A 26558-nucleotide genomic window follows, 5' to 3' on the forward strand; every position below is an offset into this window, starting at 1 on the left:
GGAAACACACCAACGAATGGGAATTGGGACGATTCGCGAGGACGGGAAATCCCCACCAAGGACACCCACGCTACTTGCAAAATTTTACTACTGTTGGCATACCCCGAGAGCCAGCCATAAAATTTTACATGGGGATCTCAGGAATCCCATTTACGAGTCCATACAAGAATCTTGCCATCGAGAAAGTAGCATCCAGCCCGTAGCCATCTACAGATTAATACTCGAATCATCGACGTCTAAAATTTAATTCGTGCGTAGCGAACTTCTGGTTGAAAATGCTTTAAGCACTTGCCGCTAGATGGCTACTAGGAAAATCCGTTTCGCAATAGTGGGATACTGGAAGATCGTACAAACTGGAAACCAGTCATCTATCTAAAGCTAACTCAGACTAATAATTATTTACCACTTTTATAGGTAATTTACTCAAGTAAAGCGAAAGGCTGAAAAACACTTTTAATCTTAATAATACGTTTGGAACGATTGTCGTATTCATATTTATAGACAAAAGTCGATCGCTCGGAGTGTATGTAAACATGTCCAAAAAGAAACGGAGGCTGTCGTCGCGCGAATCGTATCCCCACCCGTTTTTCCAACCTGATTCTCTGGTCGCGTCCCTCGTCCCCCGAGCTCCAGCACGCGAAGAACAAAACCAATCAGCGATATTGGAAACAACGAAATCGGACCAGATTTACAAGAATTCTAATAACGTACGAAGGTCGGCCGAAAGTGGAGAAGTAGTTCGCGCGATCGATGCCAAGTTCTCGCACTAAAAAGCAAAGTCCAGAGCCCAGAGAACCGACAGACATATTGGAACAAGCTTCGACCTGCTGTTCGCGGCCGTTCCTCGAGCAAACACGAACGAAAAACTACGAGGATGAATAGGAGGACAGAGAATCGTTTCCTGGCGGAAGAATTTCGGTCGGCTACGCCAATGTTTCTCAGCATTTTTTTACCTGTTGCCCCGAGATGGCCAACATTCTCGTCCACATAAAAATCTATAATGTTAAATAAAATATTAGGTTACGTTGTAAGATAACCTCATTCGCGGAGCTTCGACCTTTCACTCTGGTTAATATGCATCCTACATGAACATATAATATGTACAGTAACTAGTAAATATTGTTTACCATTACTTTATTTATCGAATAAAACAAAACATATGTAGGAAAAACAAAAATAACACACATACGTTTCGGGTGAAACTGAATTCAAACGTGGAGTAGGTATAAATTGAAACAGATTCTACAAAATTAGTTGTTTTTATTAAAAAAAATAATGTTAAACAATAATATTTTCAGGATGTTCAATTAACTTCGTATTTATTCCAAATTGTAGATCTCGATGAAAAGAACAGAAGAGTTTTGTACAATTTTGCTCTGTGATTGATAGTTTACTGAAAATATTAAATTCTTTGTTGAAAATTGTCTGCTTAGAACGTTCGCGGCCACGTCGATCAGCCGGTGACCGTCAATGAACTTTCCATTTATGTCGCGTCGGTCAATGATGACCATCGTAGTTGACTTTTATTCAAATATTCATAAACCGTAACCACTTACACATCAGTAAGGCAACAACCATGATTGATAACAGAAAAAGGTCTATAAAGAATCAACTGTAAGTACTATAGTAGTTCAGTAGACTTATACTCGGTGCGTGTGAAATTCTTTTCCAATAAAGAATCGAGACACGAATACGTCACATACTATTTTAAACGAAGATAAGAATTACATAATCAAAATAATATTTTCATAAATATATTAATTAGAATTTACATTTAATTTTATTTTTATTAGCAAAATATGTGAAATCTAATTCTCCTTGAAATTTATTTAAAACGTTTTTTTTCGACAATCTTTATCTATTTGTCACTTGTAACTGCGTAGAAATATTAGCACAATCCATTGGAGGGGTGAGAGTTTGTATATGGCCGCATATGAGAATCACTGAGCTACGCGAGCACCAGACGGGTGTTATTCGATTCCCCACTGACGATAAAGAAAATGGGAAGAAAATGAAACAAGAAGAGAGCGTTGCAAGAACGAGCACAATCGGAACGAATCAGCGGTGACGTGGTGCTCTGGAAACAGAAGAATATTGTGCGTCTATTTCCATCCTGAGACGGGAAATTTTACGCGAACGGAAGTAAGGGAAACTATTTTCAACTTTGCACTTCGCCCGAATACAGTATGCAGAATGTTGAGAGTTTCCTCGGTAACGCCTCTATATTATATGTACTATGATATAGGTTAGGTATCGATACTAAAGTAGCAGTGTTTCTCAAACTTCACCCTCCTACAAACTCCCTAGAATAGAATTAAAATATAAGACACATGACACGTAAGAATATCCTTGTTGCATGCTACTTCCGTAATAAATTCTAAACGTAAAAAACGTGTGCTGGACAAAAAGATAAAGTGATTCACCAGAGGTCCAAGAGGTTGAAAGAAGCGAGAACAGCGCGCAAAAAAAGAACACACGGCTCTAAATGAGCGTTGAGAAAAAACTACTTTATGGAGCTGAAATAACAGATTAATTACGAACAGCTGAAAGTATCTCTTATCACCACCTGTAACTTTAAACCCGTTTTTCTCGAAACCACCTTTATCAAACTGACAAAACTTTATTTTTTGTTGTGAAAGGTTAGAATTAACCGATACAACGCAAGTGCAAACAATAAAATACACTTTATTAAAAGTTAATGCATGTAAAAAATGGATCGAAAAGTATAACTACGTGCTACTGGAAGAACGATGTAAGCAAGACTGCCGGTTGGTTTGCGAAAGACGTCACGTGGTCGATTAGTTTCTTAAGTAGCGTAGAGAGGTCTCCACTGGAGGATTTATATCTTTGATTCCACATTTGTCGAAAATGAAAGATGAAATGTCAAAATAACGATTGTTTTATTCTTTAAGATATTATTTTTACAGAATTTAGTTTCTCTAGAACCCATAAATTATGCAACATTGACAATTTCGCCGAACGCGTTCGCGGAAGTCTCAAAATCGTTGTTACGAAAAAACGTGACATACGGTGAACACGGGACAACGGTTTCCCATTTTCCGATCGGTGTTTCCCGTTCTTGACGTGTGGGTGAGGGAGAGGGGGGAGTCGAGGCGAGGGCAAACCGAAGGAGGCAAGACTTCCGGGAGATCAGCTTGTCGCGCAGAGGGTCAGCAGCGCAATGGCGGAGGGGTAGGGGGGGTTATGAGAGAAAAGGCACGGGAAAGAGGGCAAAGACCGTGACTAAAAAGAGGTCACCCGGATTTCGAGCGGTCTGCTCACCAGAAAGCGAGTCGTATCTCAAGGTAGCCCATCATTTTTCGTGGGTGGAGTTTTTGGCACGGTAGCCGCGCTTTGCTACCCTCTTTTTCTCGTTCTTCTCTGATCGATCGACTCCCAGAACACTATGCTTTTGCCCACCGATACGGACACCGGGCGCCTAGAATCGCTACCAAGTAAATAATCCTGTGTCACGTTGATTTCCTGGTCACCACGATTTCCCTGTAACTTCTATTATTTTTCTTTAACCCGGATGAAATTTTGTTTAGTTGTTCTTTGTACTTCGATGAAAAATATAGTCTACTTAGATTACGAAAATATTAAATATAGTTATATATCTCTCTACTATTAAAATCTACCTGACTAAGCAATTTTATCCAAGCTTTGCATTTATTTACTTCATGACTGGCTGGTTATCTACGGCTATAATTTCAGTTACAATTTCTAAACACGCGAACCTATAAACCCTGTCTAGTTCATCAAAATCAATGAGTATCGCTATTGACATTCCCCTTCTGAATGAAAACTAATTCGACCAATTTGCGTTGGGGTAAAAACGAACAAAGTTAGCGAATGACGCTGTACAGTTTGACGCACAGAAATCACAGTTTATCTTCACGTATATCGTATCGTTTTTAATCTTCCTCGGTGACAAGTCGAGTCTACGGTTAGTTGTCTCGCAGACCTCGAGTCTGTGTACAGTCCCATCGTCGATAACGTCGACACTTTTCGCCGAGTTATCTTCGTGAAGAGGCACTACTCTCCTCTCCAATAAGGACCCTTATCGGTCGGGCATTTTCTTGGTCGTGAACCGCCACCTTCTCGAGAACGAGGACGCAGTAACTGTCGCCTCATTCTACGATTTCTTTCGAACATTCTACCGCCAAGAAAACTTTTACATTGTCGGGAAGAATACACGAAGAAATGCACGTCAAGTCACAATCAAAAAACCATAAGATTACTGTAACTCGGTCTAAAAAACATTTCATAACTAAAATCGTACATGTCGTGGAATGTTAGTTTAAAATTTCCCGAATTAAAAATTAATATTTAATTTTCGGCATCGATTTTACCCACTTTTTACAAACGAGTTACTTTAATTCTGTGTTTGTGGTACGTTCGAATTTTTTTTGGAACATGACCAAACAATGAAAGCGTTTTATATGGCCGGCACAGGTGGTTTTTAGTCACTAAAAACGTTCGGTTCCTTTCGAAGAAATCGTTTTTGTGCGTCGTCGCGAAAGCGTAGAAACAAGGGAACCCGAAACAAACGGTAAAATAACGCCTGCCGGCGTGTCCTTTGAGGGACCATCGCCGAAGGATTATTAAGTTATCCGTAGGTTTCGTCGCGTGGAAATCGTTCGACGATCGAACGCGATCGAAGTTTTGACAGAGCTCGCCTCCGGGTTCTGACCGACTTCGATAACGCTGCTCCCTCCCCTACGTCCCCCACTCCACCAACGGGACTCACAGACGACGGAGAACTTCGGTCCAACGGTCGACACTACCAGGCGACAACGGCTGGATGACGAGTTCGAAAGGGAAACATCGTAGGGACAGAACAAAATTGAAGAATTCTAACCGTATGGAAAGATAGGGAAGGAAGCCTTCGTCAAGAAGGAAAGATGTCAAACAGATGAATGGTTGCACAACGCGATTCGAGACTGGGTGTCCAGTGAGACCGTATCTGCAATATTTCTATAATGAAAAATTTCACACCTTCTCGAATTTTTTTTCTAGAAAGTGGATTGGATTTCGGGGGGATGTCTATTTACCCAAAATGATTGTAATTGACCCCCGCAACCAAATATAATTTTTCGAGAATGATTTGAGATTTTTTAATTTTGTCGAAAAATTTGTCCACCTATTCGAATTTTTTTCTCGAAATTGCGTAGGATTTCGAGGGTATGTCTATTCATAAAAAATGATTGTAATTGACTCCCGCAACCGAAAATAATTTTTTTGGAATGATTTGAAATTTTTTAATTTTGTCGAAAAATTTGTTCACCTATTCGAATTTTTTCTCGAAATTAGGTAGGATTTCGAGGGTACGTCTATTCACCAAAAATGATTGTAATTGACTCCCGCAACCGAATATGATTTTTCCAGAATGATTTGAAATTTTTTAATTCTGTCGAAAAATTTGTCCACCTATTCGAATTTTTTTCTGGAAATGGCGTAGGATTTCGAGGGTATGTATATTCACCAAAAATGATTGTAATTGTCCCCCGCAACCAAAAATAATTTTTTCAGAATGATTTTGGAACTTCTCAATTTTGCCAAAAAATTTCAACACCCCTGTCGATTTTTCTTAAAAATCCGTAGCTTGGCTTTTACGTGGTGTGTGTTTTACCAATCTTTCTAACCAATTCTGACATAATCCTGATAAAGTACAGATATTAATTATCGTGGCCTTTCAAAATTTGGGTTATAACGTTTACGATCGCCGGTTAAAAGGAAGAAATATGAAAGACCGCGATCGAAAAGTTTTACGGTTTGCCCGTTCGGTCAATGGAATCCCGGAGCACGGGATGACGTCAGTCGCGCACGACGCGCCCCTGTTTCGCGATATCCCCCAACGTCGTTCCCAGCGATTCGTGCCACGGGAACGCCGACTCGCGAACCCATTTCGCCAATCTCTCGCGACGTAAATTATAAAATCGCACGACGCCGGATCGTCTCGGCGATGGCCAACGCGCAGAGAGAATACGACGACGCTCTGCTGGAAAATTGAGGCAATGCTGCTCGACCTCTTGACCTCCATTCCCGTTCCATGACCGTTCAATAATGTATTCGATTCGGTTCGTGATGTGCCCACCCTAAATCTCTACGCACCGTTTCTCATCCGTACAAAGTGTATTCGAATATATGGAACCGACTCGTGTCGTGAGCACGAAAACCAGGGAGAGGCTCGTATTACGAACGCGCGTCCTATTTCACCTTCTTCTCGTGGCGCGACAGTAGTGCCTCATTTGTTGCACTAATCCGCGTTACGGTTACTTGCAACGGAATTACCCCCTCCGTTGCTTTGTTCCTCCAACTCTGTGGTCGGACGCTGCGGAATTAATCTGAGAAAAGTGACTCTTCCGCAATACCTACTACACTGACTATTGTGAAAACATTGTTGAAATTTAATTAATTTTTATAATTATTATGGTTGATCCAACTTGAGAAAAATATTGTAATAATCGAACAGATCTTATATTCTGTATAAAAAAAAAGAATTAAAAATTTGTTTACCTCGAGAACGTAAAAGGTTTATCTAACTTTATACAACCTAACTTCTTAGGATCTTCAATTAGACAGGTTTCACGTAATTTCCGAGCGGCAGGTGGTTTGAAATTAGCTTCATTTAAAACTTGGAATTTTCTTTTTAATTTTTAATATTAAGTTAACACAACGAAATATCTCATAGGCAAATGATTAATATGAGAATATGATTCACTCTTCCCAACAAATCGGATACATTTCTATAGCAAGGTATCCAGACTCTAGACACGTACTATAGATTATGTAAAACTAACGACGTATAGAAGATCCTGAGTACTTGGGGATTCTTTTAGTCAACAGTTGCTTTTTGAATAAAGGCTAGAGTTTTAAAGGCCTTTAGCACAATATGTTTGCGATGCTCTTTGAAGTTGAGCGACGAGTCGAAAATAACTCCCAGATCTCGCTATGTACATACTGTGGATAATACCTAACCATTAACTCTACAGGAAAAGATACATTATATATTCCTCCTCGCCGCGCCTCATCGCATCACATTTATCTACAATGAGCACAAGCTTGTTTTCACAACGTCAAAGAGCTTAAACTGTCAAAATTCAATTGCAACACAATCTAGCGTCTCGTTCGGAATTCACTGTGTCGAATACAGTCAAATTACCTACGAGCAATAGAACTGTGTTGTTCGATTCAAGGTAGAGACGTTAAAATCTACATTTATATTTCTATACTTTCTTTTTTTATTTGACATTTCTCATGACATTTTTTCGAGAATATTATCAATGCATTGGCGAAAATTTTCCGATGAAAATGAGTCCAAACACAACCCTATTCGGACTATTCTTAACTATACCGTATTTCCGTCAATTTTGAAAAATATTTAACTGTAGACGAATGTGTAATTGAAAGTAGTCCGAATATGGTCGTGTTTGGACTCATTTTCATCTGTAAGATCTCACAAATACAATAGTAAAAATTTCATACAAAAATAAGCAAAAATTTAAAAAACGTAATTGCATCAAAATGGTAAGCGATACGGTCTCCCCAACTGACAGAGGATATAGAAAAAGAACAAAGTGGAGAGCCAAGTACGAACAACGACTCCAACCTTCTCCTTCCTCCTCGCCGCCGTTAAAAAAAACAAAAAAGACCGCGCTGGAACCGGAGAAATAAAATCGCAAAACGCGCGTATGAATACACGCGAACGAAAGATGAAACGAGAGCTGACAAGACGGAAGATCACGAGTGGGGAATAACAATAAAAAGAAACAAAAAAAAAAAAAGGAAAAAAAAGAAAAAAAAAATGGAGACTACGAGTGGAAGAGAAAGAGGAAGAGGAAGATCTGAAGAGACGGGGAAAACAAAGGCTAAGCTCTCGGAATAAAGGGTGGCTACGGGTGAAAGAGAACGGGTTTGAAAAACGAGCAACAGATCCATTCGTGCGATCGCTGACGTGGAAGGGGTCGCGTGAAATTGTATTTGGGCCACGAGGTAACGGAGCACATATACGGTTTTCGATTTCCCACGAGAGGTCAGCAAATTCATAACCCAATCTATTTCGGTGGGGAAAGCAGAGAACGGGTTGAACCGGCTGAATTCTGGCTACGCGACGATCGAGTGGTCCTTATTATTTTTCGAATCGATAATCGTGCAAAAGAAAAGCGCGAGAAGAAATTGGCTGAAAAATCACCGGTCGTTTAGCGAGAAACCGTACAAAGAGTGGCGGAAAGAATTTCGTTGGCTGATCGCGAGGAGAGGAGGAGGAGGGGTGAGGACAGTGCTTCTCCCACCGTGCAGTCTCAATTTACATTTTTACGTAAATCCGACTCCCTTGCGGCTATTAACCACTTTCCTGCCTAGTTCTTTTTCGCTGGTCGGTCCGGAAAGCGCAACATTTTTATTTCATTTCAATCGCGAAATATTTAGAACCTGCTCGGAGAAAACGCACGAACGATTCGATTTTATATTTTCACTTTTCATCTGATTTTGTATTCGACGCGATATTGGAACGGATCAAAGTGATATTTTTCTGCACGAATTTCGATCGGATTCGATTTTCCTCGAGGAGTTTCTGAACCTGTTAACTATATAATTTAAACGAAATAATGTTTCAAATTGAAAGTAAAAATATTTTTATTACGTCGGGTTTATTGCTTCGGGTGGCTTGAAACAAATATTTTTCAATCCTATTTTCAAACAGATCTTGGGAAAGCAACAAGATTAAGTATGTTCTACGGTTCCAAGTTTCTTTAACACTTTGACTGCCACGTCGCTCATATATGGGTGACAGGATTGACCACTATGATACTAGAAAAATTAATTTTCAATTTAAGACGTCGAGGGAAATAAATTTGAATGAAATTTGTGAATTTTAACAAGTTTACGAAAATAAGTACTGAAACAAGTTTTAGGTTATGTAGCTTGCAATGGTGTAAAGCCAAAAGTTTTCGTCTGGCAGCGAACGTGGTAATACGGAGTAAACAAGACGGATGAATAGTAGAACTGACAACGAGACTCGCCGCGATCAGTTTCGTTTGCCATCGGTCTTGCTGTGCCATTTTGATCGAAGAAATTCGCCGCGATGGGTAGGATAAGCTTCGGGATAATAGAACGACGACAGTCGGTGGTGGTCGACGGTCAATTCCGATGTAAAACTCAAGGTAAACCGAGAATGGTCCCATATCGGGAATGCATAGGCAACGGGGCGTCGTCGGTGATCCGTGTACGGAGAGCTTACAAACGCGGCGACCTGTGAACCTGGCTGAAATCCAGAATTCGCGTCACGACGGAAAGAAACGAACGACCACGGCTTCTCTGCCGTCGCGAACGGACAGAGAAGGAGGGTAGATAATCATCGTAACCGTTGTCGAAATCGTTTCCCTTTGTCCTATCTCGGCCGACGAATCACGAGGAACGACGCTCGTGAACCCAACTGAGGTTGAGAGTTGTCGTTTCTCGGTAATGAAACGTATCTTCCTTTTTCTTTTTTTCTCAACCGACTCGAGTCGGTTGGAAACGTGATACGTCCACGGCTCCATCCTGACGAACGTTGACGAGAACTTATTTGTCGTCACGCATTTATAGGTCACTGAAAATCTCAGTCGAAGACTTTATTTAAGCGTAAATCTATGGTACTTTAGTGTTTGAACGTTGAAAAGAATTTATTTATTTGTTCGTTCAATCAAATCCATTATTTTAAAATTAATCTTCGTTACTTCCGGGGCGTACATCATGTGGAAAATGAATTTATGTAAGTACTTCCAATCGAACGATTTATTTGCCACTTCATGAAATAAAGTATTACTTGTGTATTCTATATCGAATGTACAATATAGAATACTTGTGGAACGATGCATTTTCGGATATTAATAAAATTTTTATTCTAAATATTTTGAATAATAATTTATATCGGACCCTATAATGTAGCATTTTTGTAAACCAAAGATATCTGCTGGTTTCTAAAGTTTCAACAAAGTCGATTATTGAAAAGTTTTGCAGCCTGATGGAATACAAGCCCGATAAGGGTCTCGAACGACCCGAAGAGTCAATTTTTGCGAACGTCATTCCAGATATAACGCCGAAGAGTGTTGTTCAAATGGCAGCGAAAGCGCGAGTGGAACGACTCGACGTTCGAGCGAACAACCAACGAATTCGAGGCCTCCGCGATCATTCGTGACCCAAATATTTTTTCTTGCGACAGACCGCGATGCAGAATTGCGGCGAACTCGTAGAAACGACCGACAGAGTCTTCCACTTATCGCGTTTCCTGCAACGGGATCCATTTTCGGGACGTTGGAAGAACGACGGGCACGGTAACAATTTCACCTCTTTGAGGGAAACTTCGAACTTTCCTGGTCGAAGAAAAAAACTATAACATCTTTTATATTTGCAATTACGATTAACTATGTATTTTGGATTCATAAAGACTCGAAGAATAATATTCTATACAAAAAAAAATTAACTCCTAAACTATCGGAAGCCTACGTATTGGGGTTCGAAAACCACATGAGGACTAATTTTTAATTACAAACACCGATAAAACATATTTTTATTTGTTCCTTCAGTCGTACTAAATGTATTATAAATTATCATTTTTGCAATAAGGAAATATGATCAAACTATAAGATACAAATGAAAATATCTGAGACTGCGAATCTACTGGAACGAAATATAAATGAAGTATCGAAAGTTTGCTTTCGAAATGGCAAGAAATTTGTAATTCAAGATCACTTATTCTCGACTAGTCCGACGTAACCGACTCTTCGAACGACGGAAGTATGATCGTCGCGAGTGGAAACGCTCGCGGTATGTACCACGAAAATTGATCCACGCGCTCCACTTCTCACGCTCGCAACACTATTCTATCCGAAAGCAGTCGAGGCACCGGTGCTCTCTCTGTGTGCCCCGTAAGAAAGAAAACCTCCTCGACCTTGCGTAGCAGACGTCAAAGACACTCACACGATCGGGCAGAGCCGGTGTGTGCGGAAAGGAGTAGCGGGAATGCTGGTAAATTAAATGAGGGTTGAAGAAGCCAGCACTCGAGCAGACAAAACAAACACCCGGAGGCTGCCCCCGTCGCCTTTCTTCGCGTTAATCACCATCGGCAACTGAGAAGAAGGAGGGGGATTATTCAGTAGCCGAAAACAATGGCCCAAATGTCACGCCACTCGAGCGCGTCCCAAAGGGTTCATCGTCTACTAGTGCCTCGCTTCTCGCGCCTGATCCGGCGTTAGGGATACTTGCTACGAAATCACCAGCTCTGTTTACGTTTTCTTCCACTCGATAGATATACAATCGAAAAACAATTTTTGTTCGACCAGTCTGTTCCCACGTTTCTATGAGAAAAAACCTCTCGTTTTGATCGCGAGAATAGAAGCAAAGTATATGGTGGCACCGATACGATCGAGGGACGTCGGTCGTTCGCGCGTCGCGAGATGATACCAAGGCTGACGGGGAGAGTCTGCCAGGCGAACTGGAGCGGTCCAATCTCGAGAGCCGCGACGACCTGCGTGAGAATCCTCGGCGCTGCTCAGACTAGCGCAATCGGGGACGATTCTGTGCCTCGAGTGCCGACGGTCGCGAGGCCAGGCGAAGATGGAGACGCAGAACGAACAAAGGCACCGTGAACCAACGCAAACAGGACTCATGGGGGACAGAGGTGGGGAGGGTCTGGTGGCGCACCACGCGACCGCAACGATCATTGAGAGCGTATCTCCGAGTAGTCGGTGGATCGCGGACGAAAAATTGGGCGAACCCGATTACGTTTAGCGACGAGATCTCTCGTACCGATTAATCCTGCTGAATCCTGGATCGCTGTCGTTCTTCCGGCGGCGTTATCTGTCCCGCGGCAGGAGGGTGGTTCCGTCCATCGCGTTTCTGGATCGTATCGTCCCGAGGATCGATCGCGGTTCCGGGTGGCACACGCGCTGACCGGTTGCGGTACGCGTCCAGAAAACGCATTTCACCCGCCGCGTACACCCTCGAACGTTGTCACTGGCCCCGCGGATCGTACGTTCTGGTTAAAGGCTGACGGATTATCGCGCACCATTCGCAGGCCCCGACAGTGTACCTGCTGCCCACCCCAATCGCGGCTGCCCTTCCACGCACTCTGCCTTACTTGGCTCTCTTGTCCTCGGCTCTTCGCGTCGTGTACGTGTGTGCATGCGTGTGTAGTGTGGCGTGCAGGTGTGTGTAGGAGCGTGTACTCGCGCAGACGGATACCGAAACCCAGCCGTGCGGCAGGCTGACCGAGTGGCGACTGAGACTCACCCTCCGTGGCGGCGCTGACTACCCCCGAACCAGTCCCCCGACTCCTGCCCCTTCTTCCTAGTTTCTCTCTCCGCAATAACCCTTCTTCTCTACACTCCCTGTTACTTCCTCCTCCTGCCCCCTCTGTTCCTACGACACTCTCTTTTGCGTGACTTCGTTTCTGGATTTCTTCGGATCTCGCCTCGATTCTCCTCGAGACCGGACCTAACCCGAGCAACTTTCCGTGGAAACTTTTTTCGCGGTTCGCGGTAACCCCATGGACGGGATTGATCGAAGTTTGTCTTTCGATGGAGCGGCGTAATTGGCGACCCGTCTTGTAGACATTGGACTGGGTAATGGGTAGCCACCGGAGTCGTTCCGACGGCTGTAAAGAGGACTGACCGAAGCCACTCCTGGGGAAGAGGATGATGCGCTAGTAGGTACCGTTCCGATCGGAGGTGGCGGAATTGGGTAATTCCTCAGGACGAGAATCGTACTGGAGTCTGTCTTTCTAATGGCGCGCGATTATTAACCATGGAACGGAACATTGTTTTTCCGGGAAATAATCTGCCGCCGTCAAAAACTTTTCAATAAACATCTTAATACATAAATTCTCATACTGTCAATCCACAGACCCTCGGATGATCCTGAACGAGTCAGAGAAAATACAGAAAGCCATAACTTTAAAGTCAGAAATCGTTGAATATATTTTTCGACACAGAGTTACGTATGCCTACCCCTTTACGTCCAGGCCCTTACGTGCTGCAGAAGCGTCGAAAAAGTGTACAGAATTTGTCCCTGGGAATCTTGACTCCCGACATTCAAGTACGCTAACGTCTTCACCCCCTATTGTCTCTACGACCTCGCTGTATTTCTACCAGTGTCTTTGCATTTTTAGGACATTCTTCAACCCCTTAACGCATGGCGTGTCATATACGGCACGCACCAATCTCTTTTACTGTATTTTTCTTATCGTCGAAGGACCTTGTTCAAAATTAATAATGATAAATTTTCCATTTTGCTCGAGAATTCTCAAATAATTAACGAATCAAAAATTTGTAAACAAATTCTGAAGGTTGTATTATTAAAAACAACAGAAAGGATTTTTTGTACTCAAGGTCATTAAGAGATCATGTTATATGCCATTGTTTTCTTTTGACAAAAATATGAATAGATCGATGAGGATTTTCCTATTAAAATGTGTCCAATTTTGAAAATTTTCAACTGTACGTATGCGTGTAACTAAAAGTAACCCAAGCATGGTCGTGTTTAGACTCATTTTAATCGGGGAGACCTCCCCTATTCATTGATAGAACTTCTGTAAATGTACAGGGTGTCTGGTAAGGTATTCAACAAACCTCTGACGGGTTCAACAGGGCCTGACAACTTTCGCATCTCAACTTGAATATCTAGAACAAAGTTTTGCGTAATCATAACATTTAACCCCTCGAAATAAACATTGTTCTACTGTGACACTCTTTCGTATCATTGGAAATATTTGAGTTGAATGTTTCTTGGTGTGAAAAGAGTTTATTAAACATCTGAAACATAATCTTTAAGCGAGAGAATTACTGTACAATGCGCCAACGCGCACTGACGCGACGCGTTGCAAGACGCTGGGTGCTAAGAAAGGCATTTCACGCGACAGAAAGAGAGGCACGTAGGCGCGCGCGACAGCGTGTACGCCGAGGTGTGGAAAGGGACGAAACGCCAGGAGCGTCTCGTTATCCACGAATTTGCGCGAAAGGTGCTTACCGTTTTAACGAACGACACTTTAATTACTTCACTAACGGTATATGAAGACACGAGTGCAATTGTGCAGGTTTGAAAGCTGTCCTCGCGAAGAGGAGGAGGATCTTAACCCTGTCGGTGCCTGGACTCGAATGAACAGCGCGCACCGCGTGCGAAAACCTTACGGTCGTATGTATTGAACACGTGCGCCAAACGCCCATAGGCGTTCACCGTATGCGACCCCGGTATATTAAATTTATTTCAATTTTCCTCAGACTCTCGACAAGTTCATTCCTTACTATCGTAGTAGTTTCTACTATTTTATAAGTGGCTGAATTTGAGTCAACAACGACAAATTTTTAAAAATAGAAATGTTAAGTCGTTAAATTAGTCGATATATTTCGTTGCTACTTAATATATTAAATTTGTAAAATTTGGACTTAACATAGCCTCCGCAGTATTCATACGTATGTATACGTACACAGATGTCGCTAGGAGTAGTACTGCTTTAACCTCAAAACTATACATCTGAACTCCACACTGTACAACTGCGAACAATGATTCCTTTTCTCTATCTCTGTTCTAGTTGCCGCCTCGATCGAACCGCTAGATGGCGTTACGAGAAAACGGAAACCATTAACCTGTACTAAAAAGAAAAAAAACTGTACCCAACATGGAAACGATATCATCCGTTTAAAGATGTAGACGATTCGATCCCCATAAGGGATGCGAGTTATGTTTTGGACAAGTTTATACAGGGTGATAAATTCGAACGTTTCTGAAGATAGAAGTGATACGCGGAAGATGACGAAAGAAGGTCAGAGGAAGAACAATGTGAAAGAAGGGGATAAAAAGTCGCACGGGGGTTGGTTCGATCGAACTTGTTAGAGGGAGGGCGCCACCTCGTCGGCCACCCCATTTTCATCGGCTCCTGCGGTCCGCACACTTAACACTTCTATCATTACCATAGTGGTTTATCATCCTACATAATGAATTGTGCACGGAGACCGGCGATGTTAGAGATAATCTATGAAATAGAAACCGAATTTATCTAGATCAAATCACTTTTTTTATTCGAAACTCTATATACGAAAATAAGAAATATAAATGAACAAATTGAGAGGAGGAAAAATATGAAATTGAATAAATATGCAGAATACATAAAAAAAATAAGAAAAATGAAGGACGAATGACTGCACGATAAAAGTAAACGACTATATTAGCTACCTAATGTTGTGTGAATAGAGGTCTTCTGCAAGATGTGCCAAAAACTAAGTTATTTTTTTATCGTATCGCAAAAAACGAAAAATCAACCAAACGTTTAAGAAAAAAATTGAAAGTTTGTAATAATTCAAATTTCTTGCAAAATAACACTAAAACATTTTTATGAAAATAAATTTCAAAAATTGTATACAAATAAATTTCAAACATTGTATACAAATAAATTTCAAACATTTTTTTTTATAAATCACCTAAAATCAACGACTGCAAGTAGAAATACCCGATAATAGCGATACGAACGGGAGTGCCTGAACCCCGGAGGACTTATGGGTCCTGGTTTGGACAGCGGCACTGTAAAACGACAAATTGACACACGCATAATCGAAGCAGCCGAGGAAAAAGTAGCCTGTTGGTGTCAACGCGTTTTAAGAATGTTTCAGGAGCAGATAAATAGCCCCTCGCACATTTGACTCCCGAGAGATTTATGGCAGGGTCAAAGGCTGACAAGTAAATCTATAAATTTCCTTTTCAAATTTGATTTATCTCGATGAAACAAATTTCAGTCCAGGTATCGTTATTTTTATTTATTTTCAATAGACACGTAACACACGAAACAGTCATCGTTTTATGATTTGTAAAAAATATCGTAATCTTCGACACGACCGACATCGATAGATGATCACTTTTTTTCGAACCTCGTTTATAAGAATGTTTCGAGAGCCGACCAGATTCCCGTTGTAATCGATACAAGACGATAAATCAACCGCGCATATTTTCGCTTCCTTTTACAGTCTCGTACGTAAAAATCCATTTGGCCGCGGGCCAATCGGGGCTTCGTTCGCGTATATCCTCGCTCGAAGTGCTCGGAAATTGCGCCTAATTAACTCCGCGAAGAAAAGAAAATCGTTTCTTTTTCTTTCGCGCGATTCACTGGATCCCGCTGCACGCATACACTTGGTAGAACAAACACGTATAACGAATCTCATTACACGACCGGAAGATAAAACGGTAAGGCCATAAATTATCATATTTCCACGCCTGTGAAAATTTTTTGTAAAACAATCCATGAAAAAAAAAAAAAAATAATTTTTCGCCCGAGATTATGGGCTCAAAACGATACAAGAAAAATTAATTCTACACGAGTTCTTTTACGCACCTTTTGAATCCCGAAACGCACCCCTCAATTCTCCTCGCTAATAGTGATGGTGCATATTTTATAATAATAAAATTACGCACGGTTAGTGATCGGCGGTTGAAGCGCCAGTCCCAGCACCTAACCTCAATTAGGGCGCGCTAAATTTGCAAAAAACAACGTAGGTCGCAACGCGGTAATTCGTGCGATTAAATCGACCCACGCGGCGAAAAATCGCAAACGCGGTTTATCTTCAAGAACGATGGGGGTGGGGAGGGAATAAAGAAATGGCGGACACGGAAGTACGTCATTAACGGGAGTACGTCGACGGCGGCGTCGAAGAAAGCATTGATATTCGCGGCACGTTCATACATCGTATTATTTAAGTTTTTCCGTGCCTGCGACCCTTCAAACGCGAGTCGAGTCTCCCTTCGTCATTTGGTATGCCATTAATTAATTTGGGCCTCGAGAGCGAGCCAGACGCGCCTCGCAATTAGTGTCGGAGAGTCAAAATGGCACGTGTGCGCCAGCCGCTGGGCGTAAATATTCCTCCCTGAACTCTGCAACGGGGCCGACCGGGTGCCTCTACTTTAAAGGGCAACGTGATTTTCGGGCAATTTCCTCGGGATTATTGGCCTCCGCCAAAAGTTGCGTCGCTAAACGAATTTACGAAACGAGAAACGAGCTAATTTGAACGTTGGAGAATGGTATTCGAAAACGGAATGCATACGCGAGATAAATGTCTCTTCTACGGACTGAAGTGCATGTATTGTTAAGACATTTTAAAATTAGACTGGCTCATTTAATCCTGTATCGACGCGGAAAAGTATGCGAAGCAGTAAGTACAAGCCGAAAAACAGTCATGAATCATTCTTTAGAATACAAGAAACTTGAAGGTGTTCGATCGACAGAAACAGGCCGCTCGAAAATTTTCAACACCAGAAGCAGAGGCATAGGAGTCGCAAACGCAATGCGGAAGAACACAACGTACGCCTTCGCGTTCACGCACGTAAGCAGCACGCAGGCCGGTGTTCCCCGTATCGTGACCCGCGTTACGCTTGGCCTTGATCCACTTTTCCCTTCCTTTCGAAGCGCATAAGCGTGAACGATACTAGATCTCACGCGACGCACCGCGCGAGTAACGCGACCCCTCGAGGATCGAATCACGAATCACGATTTCACGACGATTCGTCGAACCCCCTCCCTCATCCTCTCACGACGCTACAGTTTGGTGGTGTCGAAAAAGCTCAGTGAAACTGGACCAGGTTAGGTTAGGACCACACGACCGTTAAAACGACGTGCGTTTCTACGTTCTTCCTGCTTGCAATTGAAAACATAAAAATGGTCGTCGTTTCGACGCTCGTGTGACCCTGGTCTTATGTCGTTGAAATACGAAGTTATCATGGTTTCTTTCCGACTATTCAACGGAAACACTGTGCTACGAACGAGCTAAGTGCTAGGTCAAAGATGATCTTTACGATACATCTGATCCACACAAACAATTTCTGGCCCCCATAAAAATTGCCAATAATAGGGCTTAAGAGTATATTGCCATTATTATTGGACATAAACGGATTTAATTTTCACTTTCGCGTCCTTGCTTTTATACTAAGCAAGGTTTGCTTTACCTTCTCCTTTTACTGTAATTCAGTAAAATATACTACACGTGCATCGATAATATAATACACGCTCGAAAGTTTTATTGTAACAAAAGACAACCATCAACAAACAATCGCTTTATTTACAAGATTATAAATAAACTAAACTCTTAGGCGTAAACACTTAATCGGTCGATTTCTATTTCGATTCGTCTTTTTCTAAAAGGGCGCTCGTAATTCCAGCTTTCTTCAATTCCTCTACGAGCTCTCCGTTTTTGTGCATTTCGAACAGTATGTCGCATCCGCCCACAAATTCACCGTTTATATACACCTGGGGTATCGTGGGCCAGTTAGAATAATCCTTGATACCTAGATAAAAAAGGAAATTTAAGCTTCGTGAAATTTTAGTCGTCTTAAAATTTCAATTAACGTTGTCCATCGAGCATTGGAACATTTAAAAGTCAATGGAAATAAAAATTACAAACTACATAACGTACAACGTGTAAAAATTGAGATATTTGCAGCATAAAATAAAATACTTTTACAAGTAAATTTGTAGACAGTCTGTCTAACAGAGATTAAAGATCATACCTTCACCACATGCGAAGAGAAAAAAAGAAATTCATAACCTAGTATTATATTTCATCAAAGTTTTTCCTTATTTGTACGCTTGCCACTGTAAGTTCAAGGCATTGGAAAATATAATTGCCTGATTTTTTACTAATATTAAAAAATTATTTATACTACATGCATTGTTATACTTAGCCTATGAATTTCTATGTTTATTTTTTTTTTAATGAAAGCTAACCTTGCCTGAGTACTTCATCCTGTAAGACGTCATGGGCATCATATTTAACATCATGCATCTTTAATATCTGCACAACTCCGTTGCTGAAACCACATTTAGGCGCATCAGGGACACCCTTCATAAACACAACTACTTTATTCTTCTGCAACAAGAGCAATTAACAGTCATTATATAATTGTTAAATGGTTAAGACACCTAATACTAACTTTATACTATGGCCCACAAAAGTGTTTGTGCAAGAGAATGAAATTTGTTCGACTTAATTTAAGTAGTATATAATAATAATCTTAAGTTGAGCATATTTGAATATATTTATATTTTGAACCCATCCTGTCCCTAATTGAACCGATGCAAAGAACGAAAAAATAATCATTTTTCGAAGAACACTTTATTCATGTAATATTGAATGAATGAACTATAACGTATTTACTTACCTTAACGAGGTTAGCAATGTCATCAAACTTCGTGGAGAGATTCCTGATTCCATTGTAAAATCTAAACGAAATCATTTCTTTTCCACTGTCTCTAGGAACTGACAATCAAAATTTGAACTTCTTTTTGCAAGAAAAAAACACGACACGATAGGTTACCCGGTCAACGAATCGATCGAGGATAGCAGTCTGTTATCCGCGTCGCCATCTTGGTTTTTTGATACACTGACTGACAAATGCGTTGCTGTCGTCATCTGGTAACGATATTAAGAACTAAAATTATTCTAAAACATTATGCAAAACTGCTGCTCTTGTTTATACACACTCTCAGTTAGTCTTTTAACTATTTTAACCTTCAACGACAGTAACTTGATGTACATTAAATTGATTCCATATTACTAGAATGTACAACACATTTTATCTAAATCAAATAACACATATACCAGATAGAAAGACTTTACTAAGGTTCGGTACGAAGTTGACCTACCTTTGCTGTTATTGTCTTGTACTACATAGTAAATACATAATATTATAAAATGCATACAAACAGTAACTAATATCAATTCCTTTTGTGAACGAACTCAATGTAGAACATAAAATAACTCTTTGTTCTAAGATGCGATAAATTTATTCAAATTTGTACAAATTATACAGGGAAAATAAACCATACGAGAAAAAGCGTTTTGTATAGGTATATGTACCAGTATTTTCGTAAACTGATATGACGTAAAACCAATATTTCCACGCCACCATTTAAATAAAAGTTATTTTGATGCAACAGAAAAGAATATCGGTATTTTGTGTTTTGACGTGAATACATGGTTTTAAATAATTTGTAACCTTTTCCTAAATTTATCAAATTTGTTCGAATTATTAGTACATATCGATTCCATTAAATGAACAATCTAATTTTTTGTTGGATATTCTGCATACCCACAAATTTCCAATGCACGGTTTAATTTACAGGTCTGGCCACTAGATGGCTGCAGGAATGGCGAATCTGTGCCATTTTGGAATAAGTAATACAAACAAGAAAAAAAGAATTGCACGACGACTAGTGAATTCATCGATAAGACATATAGAACAGAACCTGTTTTAGACGTCAAAATTATTGAATATTATTATACTGTATACAAATATGTATACACAAACGGTAATCGATAACTTTCGGTAGAAAGCAACCGATCGTGATTCATAGGCCCCTGATGATTGTAGTCACTCAAGGAACTGTCACTGCAATTTTTCTTATCCTCTTAACGCTGCTTAATTTAAATTCTTGTTAAAACATCACACACGCACTCATTTGTATAACTACTACACAATATAATTACGTAATTATTGTGAACGATAACAAATTACTCTTATACAGGCTACACCAAATTTATCCTATAACCAGGGCAGTACCTAAGTATTTTGGCACCCTATCATATTTATTTGATCACTTACTATACATATATTGAATCGAACAAAAATAGCACGAGTTATAGGGAAATCACAAACGTACAGATTCTTTTCAACTACAATTATTAAACTTTAATATCTCTGAAGCTGAGCCTACTATTTCCGAAGCATCGTTTCGTAGCGTCAATATTATGAAACAACTTCGTTGCATTTATTAACGAGGAGGAAATACTATTAACCAATGGAAATGTCCTTCCAAGAAAATTAGTACTTCGAGAGGTTCGGAGAAGGAAGAACGGTTGAATCGCGTTTCACCGCAGCCATTTCAAAATTCGATCTACGTAGTTGGCCTACTTTCGTGATCTACACGTAAACGTAGAAGCCTTAGCTACGATAATTCTCAAATAAACGTTTAAATACGTTAAAAAATGATTGTAATTGACCCCTGCAACTGAAAATAATTTTTCCAGAACGATTTGAAATTCTTTTTTTTTGTTAACTTTAGGCACCTGATTAGATTTTCGGTAATGAATTTTTTTCTCGAAAGTGCGCAGGATTTTGGGGTTATGTGTAATGACCAAAAATGATTGTAATTGACCCCCGCAACCGAAAATAATTTTTTTAAAACGATTTGAAAATTTTTCTTTTCGCCGAAAAATTTCAGCACCTACCCCATTTTTTTGCTCGAAAGTGGATAGGATTTCGAAGGTGTGTGTATTCACCAAAAATGATTGTAATTGGCCCCCACAACTGAAAATAATTTTTCCAGAACGATTTGAAATTTTTTAATTTAATTGTTAATAACTTTTCAACGAAGCCTCCATCAACAAATTGGTATTCTTGTTTTTCGTCTTATTTTGGCCTCTAGAATCCCTCATTAAAATTTTTCCCAAGGGCGGCCGAATACACTGTATATAGATAAATTAGAATATGGAAATATAAAAATACTAAATGTTTGAATAGTTGTGCGTATTAAATGTTTACGTGAAAATTTGTTTCACGAGTTTACAGGTTAAATTCTTTCGACAACGATTATCGTCGTAAAAAACGTTTGATGCATAGCCTTCCGTTCCTTTCTAGTAACACGATTACATGAATATCCATAAATACTAAAAACTTATCTTATCTATGTCGATACTGTAACCGCGCGGCCGAAAGTACACCGAAAAATTATTTGAGCTGGCCATTATCGAAGAAATTCGCGACGAATGTCTTGTCGCGAAACAAATTTCTACAACTCTTAATCTGATTATTTCTTCGTCTGTATTTGACACAAAGAAATAATAGAATAACTTCTTTGTTTCGAATAATTACTACCACGAACGAATCCAGGTTAGAATAAAAAAAAAGAACGAAATGTTTTTTCAATTTTTAATTTCGAACGGCGTTTTTAATCCCGTGTTAAGTGTATTTAATTCTAGGTTATTTTACTTACGATTTCCGTCTTCATTTATTAGCCATCCCTAAACAGGTTAGTCAAAATTCGTCAGTTGTTTCGATCACGCGACGTTAATATCCCGCTTCATTTCCGATCGTAGATTTTATTCGTGGATTATTGATATAAAGTTGTTACGAGCTTTTCTGGTCGGGATACGACTACGGTTTAAACCCGGATGACTGTATTTTCCCTATGACGTAACGGGGAATTGTTATTACGGTGAAAAAAAAACTAGTTAACCGACACAACACGTACGCGGCACGTGGACGTCTTTTCCGAACCTATGACATCACGTCGAAATCGTGGTCACAGCGCTCGATCGCCATGGAAACTCAGCCCCGTGAACCTACGTTAGAACGCCCACGAGACTTTAAAGTTCGTCCGTTATACGCATCGCGGCGCACACTTCACGGACGAAGTCCTTGCGATAGGTCGTGGACGAAAGCCACGAAAATAGCAACAGGTAAAATGTTGAAAAAATATTCGCATTAGAGCGGAAACGCGGGAATTCGCTTTCGCCCGTCGAACCTTGCGGCTAAAACTCAACGTATGAATAACGGCTGAATATTTGATTCGATATATTCATGGAGACTGAAAGGAGATGGAAAAGAGGAAACTACATTATGTATACTGACCTCGCCATCTAATCCATCAGTCAAACATTTTCACGTCTTAATTATTCGCTGCAAATGATATTACAAAATTACTTATTTTTATTACAATACAATCCATTGCTTTCATCTAAGAAAATAACTTTGTCCCACAAAATATCGTCTTCATTTATGTATTTTTCGTTGTGTGAACGGCCCGCTAGAATGTATTAGCAATAAACAAAAGATAGACGTTTACGTTAAGCTCGATAACTTGTTGCTTTTGGATTCTTTATTTACATTACGAATAGAATAGATACAGCTTGAGATAAAGCAGACCGTGCCTTAAATGCCGAGCATCAAAGTGGTTGCACAAAGGATCTACATATTTGTATAATGTAATCGATGGAGGGGCGAAAACTTTCGTGAATAGGACCTGTTGGAATGTCCTCTGGTGGCAAACGCTGGAATTAAAACTGCCTCTTCACGTAATCGTTTACAAAGCGTCAGAGATAATGTTACAAAAATGTACGTCATCAAAAGAACAACGTCGAATGGATATTTTTATTTATTCCGTCGTAATTGCTTGGTTTCAGAATACTGGATAGAATTCTCGCAGTAGCCTAACACAGAGACGACCTTCCAACGGACGTAATACGTATACTTTTCTCTCCTATTGCGCAAGAAACAACAGATATCCAGTCTTATTGGTTCAAGTTATAAGATTACACGATGAATTTCAAAGTAATTTGTTAACGCAGGGTGCCCCAAAGTATGTACGTTCTCACTCAATCGGTAAAGTAGAAATTATGAGAATCATTTAGATACACGCAATAATTGCGTATGATCTTGTAACGCGGCCTTGCGTTTAGGTTAGTTTTCTCCGCGATACGTTGAGCGTTCTACAACGAGGCAAAAAACTACCACACGGACATTGAGTTTAATAAACGGTAAGGTTAAGGGATCCACGAAGGTCAGTCGTAAAGTGAATGAAGGGACAAACCGGAAAGGAACGTATAACCGGGACTACAATGTTCGGGTCGTGCGATTGTAGCACTATTTTGCGCGGTTCGCTTTAACGCTGACTACACCGTGACGAGGGGTTTCACTTTGCCGCAGTGTTGGCCGCTACTGCCAGTTAATGCATTTTCACTCGTGGGGCAGTGACGCTAAATGATACGGTTTCCTGTTCGCAGGAAACTCGAAACTCCCGGAATACTCAGGTAATAACAAAATTCTAACGTGTATCGAGTGTCTGAAAATATTATTTAACGGAAAAATTCTCTCACTCTTGCTCCTACACTTCTGTACAACTGAAATAACACTCTTTAACACTAAATAGATAAATTTAAATAAATCCCTATTCGTACAAAAATTAGTGCGATAAAATCCGTAAATTTTCGGAAAAATTAAGAAATTCCTGTTTTCGAGATTTGCGAGAAAAACTCAGGGTGTCTTATAACCACCCTAAAACTTGGTCTATGGGCATAAGAATCTGCAATTAAAATTTCAAGGGGGTTTTCAACGTGGTAAAAAATTATATTTCGCAATTTCGGGGATCCCGTAGCGTTACGAAAATGATTTCTACCAAACAGAAGGTAAGGCATAGGCGTTCGTCAGATCGTCTCGATTATCCTCGCGTGGCGGGTCCCCCGAGTGGGGGAGGTTGTCGGCACTGGCGAGCATCTGTGACGGAGAACAAAACGCTGGAGGGAAAAGGAACTTGCTACCGAGAACGACGAGGAGAAAACGATTTGCGAACGGAGAGCGCGTATACACGTATCGCGGCACGTGCGACGAGGAGGGAGAAACCTTACGCCGATTCCTCTCGAGGTCGAACAGGAACGAAACAGAAAAAGACAGACCGGTCGGCCGGCCGTTCTGGCGCGTACGCAGTGAACGGCAACGTGCGTCGGCCAGAAACACGAGAAAAAATTATCGTGCCGACGTTCATTGTGGCCCATATCGAATCTGCGATAAGAACCGATAAAGACGCGAACGAACAGCGGACGAGCGTTTCTTTATACAACCGGGTCGTGATGAATTTAAACTGTTAGGGGAGGATGGAGCAATTGTCGCAACCGGAGAATTAAAATCAAACTCCTCGTTGTGTTTTCGTTTCAGTCGCGAGAAGCTGTTGCTCGATTTTCTATGTTCGACGAACGCATATCTATTTTTACGTTACAGCTTGAAAACTGTTACAATTTATGTAAGCTTAAATTCTTGAAATAGTTACGAAGAACCTAATTTTCGGACTATATCTCTGATACAGATTCTATAATAGTTACTTTTTTTAGGTTTTGTATCTGTTATGTATACGTAACATCCGCTCTCAAAATGTTACAGTAAGATTAAAGCGATGCATGGGAACGTATTGTGACGTATTCGTACTCGGTTTATTCAAAATAGTTTTATCGATACTCGATATCGCGTGGTCGTTAGGACGCTGTATCGAAAATTACCAAGAGTCAACTTCCCGACGCGTCGCTCGTGTCTAAAAATAATTACAGGCCTCTCGGTTTACGCGGAGTTAAATGTCGCGTTATTGCGATTACGAGACAATGAATCGATCTCTCGACCTGCGTGAAACAATCGAAAATAACTAACGACCGAAGGAATAACAAAATTTATACATAAACACGCATAAGAAATAACATAAATGAATAGAATCGAACATAGTCCACGCATACACGACAAAAATTTACAATGTAATTAAGAACTTTGATCAACCGATCCCTATCAACGACCCGAATATAAAGGAAAAGTAATGCCTCGTCTCAGGGCAAACCATTACCCACGAATATACATATTTTCTCATTTGTTTTTTCATCACAGTAAACACCTATCAGATTCTCTTGTACAAAATCTAAACGCTAAACGCAAAATACTCCAGTCTTTAATGACCTGGATGTCGATGCGACGTTAAACTTCCACTGGAAAAATAAAAAATGAAAACAGTTGCAGATGTAAACGGAGAAAACAATGCGAAAGAGAGACGAGTAGACGGTTTCGACGTCGGAGAGCGAAAGAAACGTAATCGAATAACGTGAACGGGATGGAGGAATTGGCAAGAGGAGAGAGGAAGACACCGATAGGGAGAATAGTGGGGCGAAAGAGAGAGTGGAAGGGAGAGAGTGCCACGCGACGCGTTGAACGGAGAAAGAGAGACAGGAGACCTGCTGTGGTGGGGGTGGGGGAAGAGGGAAGAAAATCGAGTGGCTTGGCGAGCGGCGGGACGGTATCCTAAGGGGCGGGGGCGGCGAGGGGGGCGAGGACAAATGACGAGGCGCGCGAGCCATCAGGGCCGTATGCTAGAGAGCACGCGACACGCGTTCCAAGAACCGACACCTGCGCGCGACCTTAACCCTTAACTGTTACATGGTTAATAAAATTTACGAAACTGGTGTAGGGTAATATAATCAAACGCCCTGTATTCCACGCATCCGCTCATGCGTTAATAACCCACCCCTACGGTGAGTAAAAAAAATATTGGCGTATTGCACAAAATTTTTCTAATTTCTTCCATTGTATTTCTTATATGCTCGAGGTATACACCACTATTCCCTGCTTGTATCGCTTATGTGTATAGTTTTTTTTATTATAGATAACACTTTAACTCCGTGACATTGTTGCAGGCACATACTTACGAACACTATTAAAGCACATGTTTGCAGCATTTGTTTCAATTGTTTGGCCTTGCAATCGGTTCTCGCTAGCTTGTTCGCGTGTTGATCATAAATTTGGGTAAAAAATATGACGCTAAGTACAGCTTCTTAAAAACCAAGGAAAATGTATCGAAATATTTTTTGCAACAATGAAGGATATTAGTATTCAAATGTGAATTTCTGTAGATATACTGAATTTTTCTATTAGCGCACGTATGTTTGAATTTGTTTAATGAATTGCAATAAGTATTTTAGGCGTTCCAAGCTGTGAAGCATCCGCTGTCCAAGCAA

General features: G+C 40.6%; 2 protein-coding genes across 2 annotated transcripts in view; both read right to left on the reverse strand.

Annotated features, from left to right (window-relative positions):
- The window catches only part of LOC122397577 (potassium voltage-gated channel protein eag), a 100953-nt gene extending 88716 nt beyond the window's left edge, over window positions 1-12237 (reverse strand). The window contains exon 1 of the mRNA XM_043396828.1: window positions 11791-12237. The gene's annotated coding sequence lies outside the window, so the exon portion shown is untranslated. The remainder of the gene's footprint in view (window positions 1-11790) is intronic.
- Window positions 12238-18041: 5804 nt separating this feature from the next.
- On the reverse strand, window positions 18042-22243 carry LOC122397250 (glutaredoxin-related protein 5, mitochondrial). The gene is made up of 4 exons (XM_043396295.1): window positions 22010-22243; window positions 19177-19427; window positions 18743-18884; window positions 18042-18303 (listed from the first exon to the last, which is right to left on the reverse strand). The coding sequence occupies exons 2-4, from the start codon at window positions 19249-19251 to the stop codon at window positions 18134-18136; spliced, it is 387 nt and encodes a 128-aa protein (XP_043252230.1). The 5' UTR covers window positions 19252-19427; window positions 22010-22243; the 3' UTR covers window positions 18042-18133.
- Between the last annotated feature and the right edge of the window lie 4315 nt (window positions 22244-26558).

This window comes from Colletes gigas, unplaced genomic scaffold (genome assembly GCF_013123115.1).
Source record: "Colletes gigas isolate AHSC1104 unplaced genomic scaffold, ASM1312311v1 Colletes_gigas_Sc00009, whole genome shotgun sequence".
In the NCBI taxonomy this organism is placed as follows: Eukaryota; Metazoa; Arthropoda; class Insecta; order Hymenoptera; family Colletidae; genus Colletes; species Colletes gigas.

Excerpts from the sequence above, each read along its gene's own strand:
- LOC122397250 (XM_043396295.1), bottom strand. The coding sequence starts at position 19,251 with ATGATTTCGTTTAGATTTTACAATGGAATCAGGAATCTCTCCACGAAG. Across the intron at positions 18,885-19,176 it reads ACATTGCTAACCTCGTTAAG|AAGAATAAAGTAGTTGTGTT; the intron begins GTAAGTAAATAC and ends CTCTTGTTGCAG. Across the intron at positions 18,304-18,742 it reads GGATGAAGTACTCAGGCAAG|GTATCAAGGATTATTCTAAC; the intron begins GTTAGCTTTCAT and ends TTTTTTATCTAG.